At 40.4% G+C, this 15,960-nt stretch overlaps 1 protein-coding gene across 4 annotated transcripts in view; it reads left to right on the top strand.

Moving 5' to 3' along the window:
* Positions 1 to 15,960, top strand: part of taok3a (TAO kinase 3a) — a 204,130-nt gene that overhangs the window by 133,721 nt on the left and 54,449 nt on the right. For all 4 annotated transcript variants that reach the window (XM_034170867.1, XM_034170868.1, XM_034170870.1 and 1 more), the window contains 4 exons: positions 6,559 to 6,630; positions 6,795 to 6,896; positions 8,695 to 8,740; positions 12,695 to 12,791. In XM_034170867.1, coding sequence (XP_034026758.1) covers positions 6,559 to 6,630; positions 6,795 to 6,896; positions 8,695 to 8,740; positions 12,695 to 12,791 — 317 coding nt within the window. The remainder of the gene's footprint in view (positions 1 to 6,558; positions 6,631 to 6,794; positions 6,897 to 8,694; positions 8,741 to 12,694; positions 12,792 to 15,960) is intronic.

Here is a 15,960-nt window from a genome sequence, read left to right on the forward strand (position 1 = left end):
GGGCACGTTTGAGCATGTGTGCATTTAAATACATTTTTTGTTATTATTAATGTCTTGTGTGTTTAGCTTGATGGTGAAAGTAGAGCTGTAGAGCTTCTTAACAAGCCTCCGATTGCCTTCCTGTGTTCAGTATTTTCAATAAACACATGCGTTAAGTTGTGAATGTCTCACACACTCAGCCGTGGCGCACCTCACTTTTTTAACTTCAGTGTGTATGTGCTGCTCTGAGCCCACAGCGTTTTGACCTCACATACACATGCTTCTACTAATTTTATTCCTGTTTGACAGGCAACCAAATAAACTATCCGTGGGTATCTCCACATCATTTCCAGTCATCTGTAGCTCACACTTGGTATCATTTCTTTTCTGTGTTCATGTGGAATGATCAGACAGAGGGGAATCCTACGTCCCAGGGCCTATTTACATGAATTTGCATATTTAAATAGGGGCGTGGAGAGGGAGGAGTTTGGTGCGTCTGCATATGCACTTAATTTCACATTCACTGGGATGTACAAACGGAACGTGCTTGGATCCATGCGTATGCACACTTACATCTGGCTATTCTTGTGCATGCTCCAGTTTCTGGGTTTTAGTGTATGCCATGTTTCTGTAGGAAATCCACGCAAGTCTTTGTACATGAGGCCCCAGGGCTCTTCCTGGAGTTGGCCTCCTGTCAAAACTGAGCGATCGGGGAGAAGCACCTTAGTCAGAGATGTGATCAAGAACCAGATGGCCACTCTGTCGGAGCTCCAGCATTCCTCTGTGCAGAGAGGAGAACCTTCCAGAAGGGCAGCCATCTCTGTAGCAATCTCTGCAGCAGTTCAGGTCTGTATGGTGGGGTGGCCAGATGGAAGCCACTCCTTAGTGAAATGCACATGGCAGCCTGCCTGGAGTTTGCCAAAAGGCACCTTAAGGACTCTCAGACCATGAGAAACAAAATTCTCTGGTCTGATGAGACAAAGGTTGAACTTTTTGGTGTGAATGCCAGGCGTCATGTTTGGAGGAAACCAATGCTCTTGACCTCAGACTGGGGTGATGGTTCATCTTTCAGCAGAACAGTGACTTAGCAAACAGCCAAGATATCAAAGGAGTGGCTTCAGGACAACTCTGTGAATGTCCTTGAGTGGCCCAGCCAGAGCCCAGACCTGAATCTGATTGAACATCTCTGGAGAAATCTGAAAATGGCTGTGCACCGATGCTCCCCATCTAACCTGGTGGAGCTTGAGAGGGGCTGTAAAGAGGAATGGGCAAAACTACCCAAAGATAGGTACGCCAGTCATCATATTCAAGAACACTTGAAGCTGTAATTGCTGCTAAAGGTGCATCAACAAAGTATTGAGCACAGGATGTGAATACTTATGTACATGTGAGTTCTTTTTTTTATTTTTAATAAATTTGCAAAAATTCTGAAAAGCTTTTTTCATGTTGTCATTATAGGGTGTTGTAAGTACAATTTTGAGGGAAAAATTTACTCAATTTTGGTATCTGGACTATGGCATTCACAGCTATCTGTTCATGAGTCTATAGCGTATTTTTCCAGAGTATAATTCACTTTTTTCTTCTTCTTATTTACTTGTTTCAAAGGTCCTGTGACTTATAGTCCGGTGCGACTTGTATATGGGGAAAAAAAGTCATGATTAACTGCTGCTAATTTTCTTGACATGTGAAACAAGAGACACACCATTAAACTGCCTTTTTGTTACAAAAAAAACAGAGGTGGAAACTTGCTAACAGGACTCAGTTACTTTCAGCACACATTTAAAACAGTCGATTCACATTTAAAGCGTTCTTTATACGAGTGATCGTGATGGCGTTACTCATGATTGTCACTTTTCAGATGGAGAGTGATGACAATTGTGATATGCATTTGACAAAAGACTCTCCAATATTGTGAATAACATGGATATAGAATTTAAAAGCTATCAAATTACTGTATTACACTACTATATTATTGTTAGGTGACATGGTTATCTGTTCAGCCAGCACGCTGCCTTGAGCAGTGAGCACTGATTTTGCAATGAGCTAATGTTAAGAATGCCCTCAGCTTCGGCAAAAACAAAAAAAGAAGGCTGCCATTAAATGCATGCCTGTTCTGAGTTCTGTAGTTGAATGCATATACACATGTATGCAGTTGCTCATAATTTTTGCTTGTAAGATTAAAGTGGAGCTCAATCATAGAACAAATCAAGGGAAATTCCCTCCGCTCCGTACATACTGGGGGCACTTGATCCATTGTAGTGTATACATGTTTGTATTGACAGTCCTTGCTTTTTCTGCAGTAGAAATTACCGTTTGCTGTCACTGTAGTTCTGTTACCATAGAATTACAAAGCGGTATGTAAATGAGGATTTTACATGCGTTAAAGACCATAGCGCAAAATTTAATTCAATCAGCGTCTTGCAAGTGTACACACAATAAGACAAACTTTCATTTTAACTGAAAATGTCATTTATTTGACACTTATCAAATAAAAAATGAAGATGCTTTGAGAAGTTTTATTTCAGCTAGCTCTTTCATAGGTGATGCAAAGTGTGTGGCACAACCTCAGATTCGGCACTGCTGCCATGATTTTATTAATTTAACTCACCCTGATGTCAGACTCAGCATCTGTTTCTTGTACAGTTGTATGTAAAAGTTTGGGCACCCCTGATGATTTCCATGATTTTTCTTTTATAAATCATTGGTTGTTTGGATCAGCACTTTCAGTTAAATATATCATATAGCAGACAAACACAGTGATATTTGAGAAGTGAAATGAAGTTTATAGGATTTACAGCAAGTGAAAATTATCAGGGGTGCCCAAACCTTTGCATACAACTGTATCTGGATACTGTAACAAGTTAGGATATCTTTTATGAAGTTCTATTAGCTTTTTAAATTTTAAAACCATCATCGGACCAATTATCTTCCGATAAATTTAGTTCCGATAGCTTTCAGTCCGATAACATTTTTTTGCTGGTAAAGTTTAACAGATAAAAACATTTGTAAACCCTAAAATCAAACATTTTAGTCTGTTTGTTGTGTGTTTATAGCTACGGAGCAGACTGGCTGCCTATCACTTGCTGATGACATCATCATTAAGTGCAAAACGTGATTGGCCGGTTGACGCAGGGAGCATTGTGGGTAGTGTAGTTCAGGTTCACTTTGGACGTTACAGTGACTTGTCCACTCGACACAAAAACAAAACAGACTAATTTTAACATTATTTTATTTCTTTGTGGCTGTAATTTAATAGCCAAGACTCAGTGGGGGAGAGGAGCTCTCACTACACAGCTGTGTGTACAGAGGGAGGAACTTTTCTTCAGGTTTAGACACTGTTTTGGATTTTTAAAAAAGACGCTTTATGTGGATTATTTCTTCAGCTGAATCCCACTGAAACTAACAGGTACGAATTTATATTTACTACATGTATTTTACTCTGCCAATCAATGCATTAATGGATGTATTTCGGTTGTTTAAGCCGCAGGGTTCAAAGTGTGTGAAAAAAGCAGCAGCTTTTAGCTTGTAAATGACGGTGTATCTCATACAGAGATAAACTGTGACTTCTAATACTGTGTTTTACGGCTTTTGAAAGATGACAGTGTTTGAGGTTTTATTTTTTATTTATTTATTAATTTTTCATGTTCTTTGTGTTTGTGATCCTTGACTTTACCCAGCAGCCCCTGCCGCGCTTAAAGTGAAACTGGTTTATCAGAAGCCGACAGTGTAATCTGATTGTGGCCACATCCAAATCAATACTAATAGTTATTGGTTATCTGTAATAAAGATAACTTTTCAGTTATTTGATTAATGGTTATCAAAGCTAACTGTTTGGTTAGCTGTGGTGTTTTCTGTGTTAAAGATGATTAGTAAAAATATTAGATGGTGAAAATAAATAAGTGCATACCCCAAACAGCTCACTGTCAGTGGGTTTGAATCTGATATATGCATCTGCATTGATCATACAGCACGAGGTAAGTTGGCACGGATGTTTCAAACATGCTAAATTACAGATACAATCTCATCTTTTAGCCTTGATAAATCCTGTTGCATGAGCAAACCTCACTTATTTGCATGTTTGTCACCCACAATTTTGCACACTATGGTGGACACACCCCAAATTGCATTTTCATGAAGGCAAATTTGTTAAATGTTACAATATGTCCTATGTTTGCACATCTGAAAGACTCATTCCTGTGCAGACATGGTTGGTAAATTAGCGTTTACATTAATTTGTGGGTACTGTGGTGTTTGTACACATTTTTACACATGCAAACCTTTAGCAAGTCAGGCCTCTGAATGTGGAGGTTGCATGTTTTGCATTTGTCAGGTTAAACAGACTTTTATATTGTTTCCATGACTTTGATTTATTTGACTCACCTCTACTTGTCCATTCGTAAACAGGAATACATGAAGGGTTGTAAAAGCATTGTTCTGAAACTAGTTAAGATTTTGATTTGAATAACACTGGAAGGTGGGTATATATTGTTTTTTTGTTTGTTTTTGTTTTTTTATGATATTTAATGAACAGTTTGTTTTTGTTTGTTTTTCTTTTTTTTTTTTGCTTCAGGTAGGTATGTACAGTAGTGTTCAGAATAATAGTAGTGCTATGTGACTAAAAAGATTAATCCAGGTTTTGAGTATATTTCTTATTGTTACATGGGAAACAAGGTACCAGTAGATTCAGTAGATACTCACAAATCCAACAAGACCAAGCATTCATGATATGCACACTCTTAAGGCTATGAAATTGGGCTATTAGTAAAAAAATAAAGTAGAAAAGGGGGTGTTCACAATAATAGTAGTGTGGCATGCAGTCAGTGAGTTAATCAGTTTTGTGGAACAAACAGGTGTGAATCAGCTGTCCCCTATTTAAGGATGAAGCCAGCACCTGTTGAACATGCTTTTCTCTTTGAAAGCCTGAGGAAAATGGGACGTTCAAGACATTGTTCAGAAGAACAGCGTAGTTTGATTAAAAAGTTGATTGGAGAGGAGAAAACTTATACGCAGGTGCAACGAATTATAGGTTGTTCATCTACAATGATCTCCAATGCTTTAAAACGGACAAAAAAAAACAGAGATGCGTGGAAGAAAACGGAAAACAACCATAAAAATGGATAGAAGAATAACCAGAATGGCAACAGCTCACCCATTGATTAGCTCCAGGATGATCAAAGACAGTCTGGAGTTACCTGTAAATTCTGTGACAGTTAGAAGATGCCTGTGTGAAGCTAATATATTTGCAAGAATCCCCCGCAAAGTTCCTCTGTTAAATAAAAGACGTGCAGAAGAGGTTACAATTTGCCAAAGAACACATCAACTGGCCTAAAGAGAAATGGAGGAATATTTTGTGGACTGATGAGAGTAAAATTGTTCTTTTTGGGGTCCAAGTGCCACAGACAGTGTGTGAGACAACCCCCAAATTCTGAATTAAAGCCACAGTTCACAGTGAAGACAGTGAAGCATGGTGGTGCAAGCATCATGATATGGGCATGTTTCTCCTACTATGGTGTTGGGCCTATATATTGCATACCAGGTATCATGGATCAGTTTGGATATGTCATAATACTTGAAGAGGTCATGTTGCCTTATGCTGAAGAGGACATGCCCTTGAAATGGGTGTTTCAACAAAACAATGACCCCAAGCACACTAGTAAAGAGCAAAATCTTGGTTCCAAAACAACAAAATGAATGCCTCGCAGATGTGAAGAAATCATGAAAAACTGTGGTTATACAACTAAATACTAGTTTAGTGATTCACAGGATTGCTAAAAAAGCAGTTTGAACATAATAGTTTTGAGTTTGTAGCATCAACAGCAGATGCTACTATTATTGTGAACACCCCCTTTTTTACTTTTTTTTTTTACTAATAGCCCAATTTCATAGCCTTAAGAGTGTGCATATCGTGAATGCTTGGTCTTGTTGGATTTGTGAGAATCTACTGAATCTACTGGTACCTTGTTTCCCATGTAACAATAAGAAATATACTCAAAACCTGGATTAATCTTTTTAGTCACATAGCACTGCTATTATTCTGAACACTACTGTACATCATACAACTGATTTACAAGTGTGGTTATACTGTGTGATTTTATTTTTTTAAAGGGGAGGAGGGTAGCCCCATGAAAACTCACTCACTCATCTTCAACCGCTTACTTCAATTAAGGGGGCCTGGAGCCTGTCACAGCAGTCATAGGCTGTGAAATGGGGTACACCTTGGACAGGATGCCAGTCTATTGCAGGCCACATATAGACAAACAAACACATTCACACGCACACCTACAGACAATTTAAAGCTTCCAATTCATCTAACCTACATGTCTTTCGGAGGTGGGAGGAAGCCGGACCACCTGAAGGGGAACCCATGCAAACACGGGGAAAACATGAAAACTCCACACACAAAGGCCACAGATAGGAGTCAATTCCCATGACCTCCTTGCTGTGAGGCAACAGTGCTAACCATTAAGTCACTGTGAAAACCTGTCAGGTTTTTATTTATTTTTTAAATTGATTATCACTCTTTAAGACTTCTGACTTTAAGATTGTCATATATAGTCTGGTCTTCCTTTCTTCCATCAGGCACGTAACTCCTACTCCAATGAGGTGGTGGCCATCAAGAAGATGTCCTATAATGGCAAACAGACTACTGAAGTAAGAAAGCTAACACACTTACAGATGTATGTGGTAAAAACATTACTATATGGCAGCTTTGTCTGCTACATTTGTGTCAGTTACAGTTAATAGTGTTATTTCACAAAAAATAAAGAGGATCAGTAAGTAAGCAGTATTTGTAACTGTCTGAATTTGTTTTGCAGAAGTGGCAGGACATCATTAAGGAGGTCAAATTTTTGGGACAGTTGCAACACCCAAACACCATCGAATATAAAGGCTGCTACTTGAAAGACAACACAGCCTGGGTTAGTGAGCTGAGTGGCCTCACTGTCCTCCATGTTCTTGTCTGACATTGTCACAGTCCTCTATAAGGGTGCATTCACACAAGCCACTCTGGATCGTGCCTGAGCACATTACACCCCCAAAGTGTAGTTTGCTTGACAAGTGTGAGTGCTCTGAGCCGTGGGTGGGGCTTGCCAGCTGTCATGTGTCTGGCCCGGTTTGCAGAGGTGGTCTAGGGTGCAATGTAGCTGGACTCAGTGGCATGTAGTGTGAGGACAGCAACATCAGAACACAGACTTAATGTCACTGCCATGGCTGTTCAATTTAACACTCACTACTAATATGATTATTACTGCTGGAATAGTCTAGTCTTCCATTCATTTAACCCCATTTGGTTTAAAATGGGTGTGGTTTCTTACCTTATTGGTGAACATGAAGTGTGAGTCAGTGAGGAAGACCACAAAATATTTCCTCCTCATCTGTTACCTCCATGAAAATCTTGCCATGTCTGCAGTGTGATTGATTCATAAATCCTTTACTAGGTGATTTACTTGGATGGAACAGACTTTATATGGGCAAGTGGAGAAAAGCAGTTATTTCAGTAAATCTTCAGTATCTCCATGCATCTGAATGCACAATACAGACTGCGCGCATCCATGCCAGTATTATGTCCCCTTTTGCCGTTTGTTACATGATCCATATAAATTAGCTCAGGTTATATTGTTCTTATGTGAATACAGTTGTCTGTGTCAAAGGACGTTCCCATCTTTTATCTCAAACATGGACATATTTGTAAAATGCACTGTGCATCTTTAGATCACTTATTTTGTTCTGCGCATTATGTCATGTCGATGGCTGCATGTGGATAAAAATACAATAAAATCCACAGCCAGTGGTACACGATGCATCTGTTTGTGCCTGTATGAGTAGGTGTCAGACCACTTGCTTTGCATAAAGAGCTCACCTCACTGCACACCTCTGCAAAGCACAGATGGCCAATAAATTTATTTATTTTTTGTTAGTTTAGCTGACAGATAACTTGAAGCATGATAACAAAATATTACTCTAATAGAATCCATCATTTCAAAGCTGAAAATGAAGAAAAGGCATAGGTCATGTAACTTATTTTTTTATTCTGTCTGAGGAATGACAGCACTGTGTTTGTCCTGTTTATTGGGTAGCCACCAACATCTCATTTATATGGAGCTTTCTTTCCCTGTTATTTTTTCATAATGCATATTAAATTACTTCACCTCCTTATATAAAACTAATCTCATCAGAATAGAGCTAAACTCAGTCATCTTACAATGATTTACTCTATTTTTTCTCAAAACAAAGATTTTGTTGACATACTCTGGCCCAGACTGTGGACTGCAGCCTGAGTGCAGGTCAGTGAGGAAGTGGGTAGGGGGGAAAGTTGTGCTCAGGCATGGTGTGGGCCTCGTGAATATGCCCTTATTTGCAGTCCCTACCATTGTTAGCTTTCCTCTTTCTCTTGGTATTGGTCTGTTTTCATTCACATCAATTTGTTGATTGTATCTGTTGGCTTGTTGGCAAGTTTACTGAAGATCTAAAATGAATTTTACAAAACTTAGTAAAAACAGTTGAGTCCTGCACTAGAAACCACAAGGAGACATTGTGGTGCTTGGCAAAGTTATAATTATTAATTGTTTTGAGAGTCTGTTTTCTGCCATCCACTTTTTTTGCTATGGAGCATAGGGTTTTTTTAACATGAATATTAATTGTTTTTTTGCACATTTGTATTGTGATATTTTATGATTCATTTGATTGACTAATTTCATTGTAACTCTCCTGTCTCAGCTGGTGATGGAGTACTGCCTAGGCTCTGCATCAGATTTACTCGAGGGTAAGTGCATTTAATGTTCTCTACAAATATTCCAGAAATGGATATGAAGGCTTGTCTGATTAAGACTTTAAAAAAAGCTGTTCAGACTACAGAAGTATTGTCATAAACTGTCCAAATCAGAGGAGCATTTATAAAGTGGTTGGCTAGTTTTCCTTCTCTGCGTGTTTTATATTGAGCTCCACCATATGGACAATGCCATTATTTATTTTTACAAGAACCTGATTTCATGTCTGGCTTTCTCAAGTTGCTCCGCCATTGTACAAAGGTGAACACGAATACAGTCTCGTAACATATACCAGGCAGGTGGCTGGATGGATGGGTGCTTAATAGATTGCAGACCAGGATTTTTTGTGTTAATTGAGTATTGAAACTGTTCGAATTATTTTTAAGATATAAGTGGACATTGCAGTGTTGGTGCTCTTTGGGCTCAGCTTTGCCTCGTAAGTTTACCCACGAGCCCTTCTTTATATACAAAGCGTTTTGAGCATCTGATGTAGATGGAAAAGCACTATCTAAATGCAGTCCATTTGGCATTTACAACAAGTAAACAAAGTTGGTACAAGTCCTTGAAATTTTATTGTAATTAGTCTGAGTCAGTCATCAATTTTGACCTAATCTGTACCACTTAAGGGGACTAAATGACACTTACAATCCATCCTCGGTGTACCGTGTCCTACGCAAAAATGTGTGATAGCCATCACAAGGTGGTAGCTATAGCCAGGGGTCATTGAATGGTTACACAGTGGTCAAAATTTAAAAATGCTCCAATCACATTGAAAAATATACTGCAGCCTATCACTCCACACAATGAGCAAGAGCCAGGGTAGAACCTGGAAATCTTTCCAGCCAGTCACAAAGACGGACCCAATCTGGCATATTAACTGTCACATTCACAGTTATAGTTTTGAGTCTACCTGTCTGCTGTGAGCTTTTGTCATGGTACGTACTCAAACATCATTCATCTGTCTTCAGGGAGCCCATTTCAAAGCCATTCTCACGACTGCCCATATTCTCCACATGCCAATTAATGGTTGGTTAATGCCGTGTTAGAAAGACTGTTGGGATTTTTATTGTAGTAACAGGTTTATGCACGACTGGACTGGTTATCTGGCATACCAGGCAAATCCCGCTGGGCCCTCGCGCATTTTGGGCCCCCTCAGGTCTGTCATTAAAAAATATATGTATATAATTATATTTTTTATTGATTGCGACGGTAAAAAATGACACATAGAGGCCCATTGGATGCTTCTCCTGAGGCACATTGGGCTAGTCCAATGAAATTCCTTGGTTCTCGAAGGCCCGCCCCTCCCTACAGGCCCCCACCTGACCCAAGTCATCACTCAAAGTTTTGGCTATTCGGTCCGAGCTCGAGTGGAGAACGGAGAGTTGTGCGCAAAATGGAGAAGCAAAAGAGTGGAGCTGAGAAGCGAAAAGAAAAAAGAAAACAGAAATTAAAAGACGACGCAGCAAAATGTGCCAAAATCACAGATATGTTTAAAACCACAAGCTCGACCTCAGGTTCGGGTAGTGGGGCCACCGGTCCATCATTTCAAACTAGCCCAGGACCGGCGTCGAGAGCACAGGTGGTGGAGAGTGAGCAGGAGGAGGAGGAGATGGAGACGGAGAGAGACGTGACCCAGCAGGGAGAGATTGAGGTTAGAATTCATCTCAACACTTGCTAGTAGCTAGCCAATGCAGTGTAGCTATTCACCGTTTCGGCGTTTCGTTTCCCATTTATTGCCTGAAACTAAGACTAAGTCGTCATCCTGACTTTCTCAAATCAGTCACAAACATGTACCCATTTGATTTATTTTCATACACTTTGACTTCTCTTGTATTGTTGCGCCAGCATATAGAACTCTTCCATTTGTCTTGAACTGTCACAAGGACGACCTGTGCTGTGTGTCTAAAGTAATTGCTAGTGCGTGTTAGTTATGGCATCCCCCCCTTTCACTTTCTCAAATCCAACTAATATCTTATTTCTGCTCTACTGCTTGTCGTGTGTTGTGCAACTATGATTTTATACAAAATGTATTTTTGTAGTCTATTCCTTCTGTATTGACATGCCATGTCATTATCAAGACATCTCGTATTAAGTATTAGCTGCGTCGTGGCATGGTAGATGGATAGGTAAGAAGCCGACTAGGTGTGCTACTGTTTAGCAATCGCTGGTAGCCATTCCAAGGTGGAGTAGCTACTGCCAGCCTGGTGAGAAGGGGCAGAAAGACGTGTGATACACTGGAATTGGCATAAAATATTTTCGGTTGTTATTAACATTCCATTTAGTAAGCTCACTGACAGTATCTCTCGACTGGAGCAGTTGTAAGCTCAAAGTATGAAAATGTTTAACCTAGGAAATTATTACTAAGGGATTAATTTTATTCAGTAAGACTTAGAACATACAATAGCGGCCCAGATGGAGTTGTGCACAACACAGCCCTTTTCTTACTGTATATTAACAGAAATCCTATTTACCTCATGGCCTATGCAGCACAATTTCCCTACTGTTTCCATGTTATTCATATGACCATCTATATTTAAGGACATAATACATTAGGGAATTAGGAGTTGGAGCACGTGTGTGTGTGTGTGTGTGTGTGTGTGTGTGTGTGTGTGTGTGTGTGTGTGTGTGTGTGTGTGTGTGTGTGTGTGTGTGTGTGTGTGTGTGTGTGTGTGTGTGTGTGTGTGTGTGTGTGTGTGTGTGTGTGTGTGTGTGGTGCCTTAGCTTTGGTATCAAATAATGCTCTGACTAGAGTTGGTGTCCAACTTACATTGTTGTGTGTGTTAGTGAAATATTACTTTGCTTAACCCTCATAAGGTGTTTGGGTCTGTGGGACCCATTTTCAGTTTTTGCTTAAGGAAAATGGTATGAATATATATATATATATTTTTTTTTCACATTGAGATTCACTGGCTAGGGCTCATACCAGGGCTCATAATCAGGAAAAAAAAAGTTAGTGACCTTATCCTCCTCTCTATCTCTCACCCTCAAAAACATACATACACAGAACTTCACATACATTCTTCTTTAGCATATGCTTCCAGACATCATATATAGGCCTATATATATATCGTATACGAGGTCTGTCAATAAAGTATAGGTCCTTTTTATTTTTTTCAAAAACTAGATGGATTTCATTCATATGTTTTTACGTCAGACATGACGTATGAGAGATTTTGAGGTGATACTGTCGCTTTAAGGACTTCCCACGCAGTGGGATGTCGCGCAGCGCTCCCAGGCGCCGTCGTCAGCCTGTTTCAAGCTGAAAACCTCCACATTTCAGACTTTATTGATCCAGGACGTCATCACCTCAAAATCTCTCATCAGCCGTTAAAATTTTCACCGAAAATCAGCTTAATTTTTAGAACCGTGTCCACTTCGATGTGCCTCACAGGTTTAGAAAAAATTCTGATCAAACAAAGCGCCAGTCTCTCAGCAACTTCTCAGACAAAGGAATTCCGACGAGGGGCTAGACGACTCCTCCCACAAGGAGTGCTCACAGGCAAATGATGTCACCGACAGGCGTGGAAAAACTCACGCATGCGCACGAGGGTTCAAGCATGTCTGACGTAAAAACATATGAATGAAATCCATATAGTTTTTGAAAAAAATAAAAAGGACCTATACTTTATTGACAGCCCTCGTATATAACGGCGCTGGGCCCTCAGGTGATCAAAAAGTGCCCGGGCCCTTTTCAGATGCCAGTCCAGCCCTGGGTTTATGTATCTATAAGGTCTGATATCTTCTCTTTTCAAAGGCCTGTTTTGTACTAATGTAGTGGCTCCTGATTCTTGATCAAGCAACTGTTTCACATCCATAGTTTCCTGCTCCAGTTCAGCTAATACCATTATTAGTTACAGAGTTATTAGCTAACACTTGATTAAATCAGATAACATAAGCTTGATGAAATGAGTCTAAAGAGGGATTCTAATCATTTCCACTTCTTTCCCAAGTTCATAAGAAACCACTTCAAGAAGTGGAAATTGCTGCCATTACCCATGGTGCCTTGCTTGGACTGGCTTACCTACATTCCCATAATATGATTCACAGGTGAGGTGGCTCATCTCCGTGCACCAAACATTTAAGAGTAGGACTGTGCTCTCACATTAGGAGAGGCATGATAAAAAAAAAGTTTTGCAGAATTTATACTGTAAACTTTTACACACATGCACTTTACATGAATGTTATTTGTTTGAAGTGACTTTTTTCCATGTGTTTATATTTCTATATAATTAAAGATTGTGCTAAGAATTTCAGGTTATTAATGTGATTTTTAATAATAATAATAAAAGCTTGAATTATTTATAAGAGTACTGCCCAATGTGTGTCAGCACACAGTTGCCAATGATCACTCAATAAAGTGAACATAAGTGTGTGTCTTACCTGTATACACAACCAATTTTCTTAAAAGAAAAAGACTTAAAAATTGGAAAATTTTCACTTTGTTGCTTATTTATATTTATGTATCAATATATGTTTATTCTTTGTAAAGGATTCAGACATTAATTGTACCTAAAATATTTGCACAGTCCTTTAACTTTACAGGTAGTTGTAAAAGTATTATAATATGTATAATTGTTAGTATTATTCTTGCAGAGTAAACAAATCTTCATAAACTCAATGGCTACAATGTAACAATCCTAGAATATAAATCATTTTGACTTTTCCATCATGTGCAATTTTCCATATTGCAGAGATCTAAAAATTTTACAAAAGTAGACGAGTAATGAGTCACTTAATTATATAATAGGCAGATGATTTGAGAACCATTTCTTTTAAATTGCATTGTTAGGCCTGATAATAAAATGTGTGTAAACTATTTTCAGATGTCTTTTTTTTAATCTGGGTGACTCGCATCCAAATCATGAAAATTTTATATATATATATATATATATATATATATATATACATCCATTTTCTTCCACTTTATCCGGAGTCGGGTCGCGGGGGCAGCAGCTCAAGCAAAGCCACCCAGACCTCCCGATCCACACACACCTCCCCCAGCTCCTCCGGGGGAACCCCAAGGCATTCCCAAGCCAGCCGAGAGATGTAGTCCCTCCACCGTGTCCTGGGTCTTCCCCGGAACACGTCTCCAGCAAGGTGTCCAGCGAGGCGTCCAGGGGGCATCCGGAAAAGATGCCCGAGCCACCTCAACTGACTCCTTTTGACGTGGAGGAGCAGCGGCTGGACTCCGAGCTCCTCCCGAGTGTATATACGAGGTCTGTTAGAAAAGTATCGGACCTTTTTATTTTTTTCAAAAACCATATGGATTTGAATCACGTGTGATTGCATCAGCCAAGCTTGAACCTTCGTGCACATGCGTGAGTTTTTTCACACCTGTCGGTTGCGTCATTCGCCTGTGAGCAGGCTTTGAGTGAGCACTGGTCCACCCCTCTCGTCGTTAAGGAAATGGCGGAATGATTTGGAGCTTTGCTGCATCAATTTTTTCCTGAAATTGTGAGAGACCTCCAGGTAGACACCATTCGGAAAATTAATATGGCTTTCAGGGACGATTTTATGGGGATTACACAGATTAAGGAGTGCTCCAGCCAGTTTAAAGACCGCCCACAGCGTCTGAGAGCGCGGCGCGCTCCGAGCGCTGATCGAGAGGTTGACACCCCGCTGAAACAACCAGATCATTTCCAACGTGAAGGCTTTGTTGATCCGGGACGTCGTCTGACTTTCACAGAAAGGCAGAAGGCGTGGACATCAGCACTTTTTCGGCACGTTCCACTGTTACAGGAGTTTTTTTTTCATGGAAAAAGAAGTGGATGAATGCGCCACCGTGCCGCTCATGGCGCAGGACAAAACCACGTCCGTGTTGGTCTCTCAGGACGGCTTTCAGGTGGCTTTCAGATGGCTTCTGGTTGCTTTTCAGTCGTGTGAATATCCGAGAAATTGAGCATGAGCTGGATATGCCCCAACATGTCCTGTGAGGCTTCATCACGGCATTGCTTTGCGCCATGCGGCTCCGCCGCGACGCGCGGGATTCTGCCACTCCTCTTTCCATGACAAAAACTCCTGTAACAGTGGAATGTGCCGTTCATTTCTAAACTGGACGCTGTCTTGATCCGGTATGTTGTCTGACTAGCACAGGAATTGCGGAAGATGTGGACATCAGCACTTTTTCGGCACATTGAGACAGATGTTGGGAGGAATCCCGCGCATCGCGGCGGAGCCGCATGGCGCAAAGCAACGCCATGATGAAGCCTCACAGGACATGTTGGGGCATGTCCAGCTCATGCTCAATTTCTCAGATATTCACACGACTGAAAAGCAACCGGAAGCCACCTGAAAGCCGTCCTGAAAGACCAACATGGAGGTGGTTTTGTCCCGCGCCATGAGCAGCATGGTGGCGCATTCATCCGCTTCTTTTTCCATGAAAAAAACTTCTGTAACAGTGGAATGTGCCGAAAAAGTGCTGATGGCCATGCCTTCTGCCTTTTTGTGAAAGTCAGACGACGTCCCGGATTAACAAAGCCTTCACGTTGGAAATGATCTGGTTGTTTCAGCGGGGTGTCAGCCTGTCGATCGGCGCTCGGAGCGCGCTGTGCTCTGACGCTGTGGGCGGTCTTTAAACCGGCTGGAGCACTCCTTAATCTGTGTAATCCCCATAAAATCGTCCCTGAAAGCCATATTAATTTTCCGAATGGGGTCCACCTGGAGGTCTCTCACAGTTTCTGGAAAAAATTGATGCAGCAAAGCTCCAAATCATTCCGCCATTTCCTTAACGACGAGAGGGGTGGACCAGTGCTCACTCAAAGCCTACTCACAGGCGAATGACGCAATCGACAGGCATGAAAAAACTCACGCATACGCACGAAGGTTCAAGCTTGGCTGATGTAATCACACGTGATTCAAATACATATGGTTTTTGAAAAAAAAAAAAAAAAAAAAGGTCTGATACTTTTCTAACAGACCTTGTGTGTGTACATATATATATATATATATATATATATATATATATATATATATATACGAGGTCTATTAGAAAAGTATCCGACCTTATTTTTTTCAAAAACCATATGGATTTGAATCACGTGTGATTACATCAGACATGCTTGAACCCTCGTGGGCATGCGAGAGTTTTTTCACACCTGTCGGTTACGTCATTCGCCTGTGGGCAGTCTTTGAGTGAGGAGTGGGCCACCCTCTCGTCGATTTTTTTTCATTGTTTAGGAATGTCAATTTCCTCTAGGCTGGACTATTGTAATTCATT

This window comes from Thalassophryne amazonica, chromosome 5 (genome assembly GCF_902500255.1).
Source record: "Thalassophryne amazonica chromosome 5, fThaAma1.1, whole genome shotgun sequence".
NCBI lineage: Eukaryota > Metazoa > Chordata > Actinopteri > Batrachoidiformes > Batrachoididae > Thalassophryne > Thalassophryne amazonica.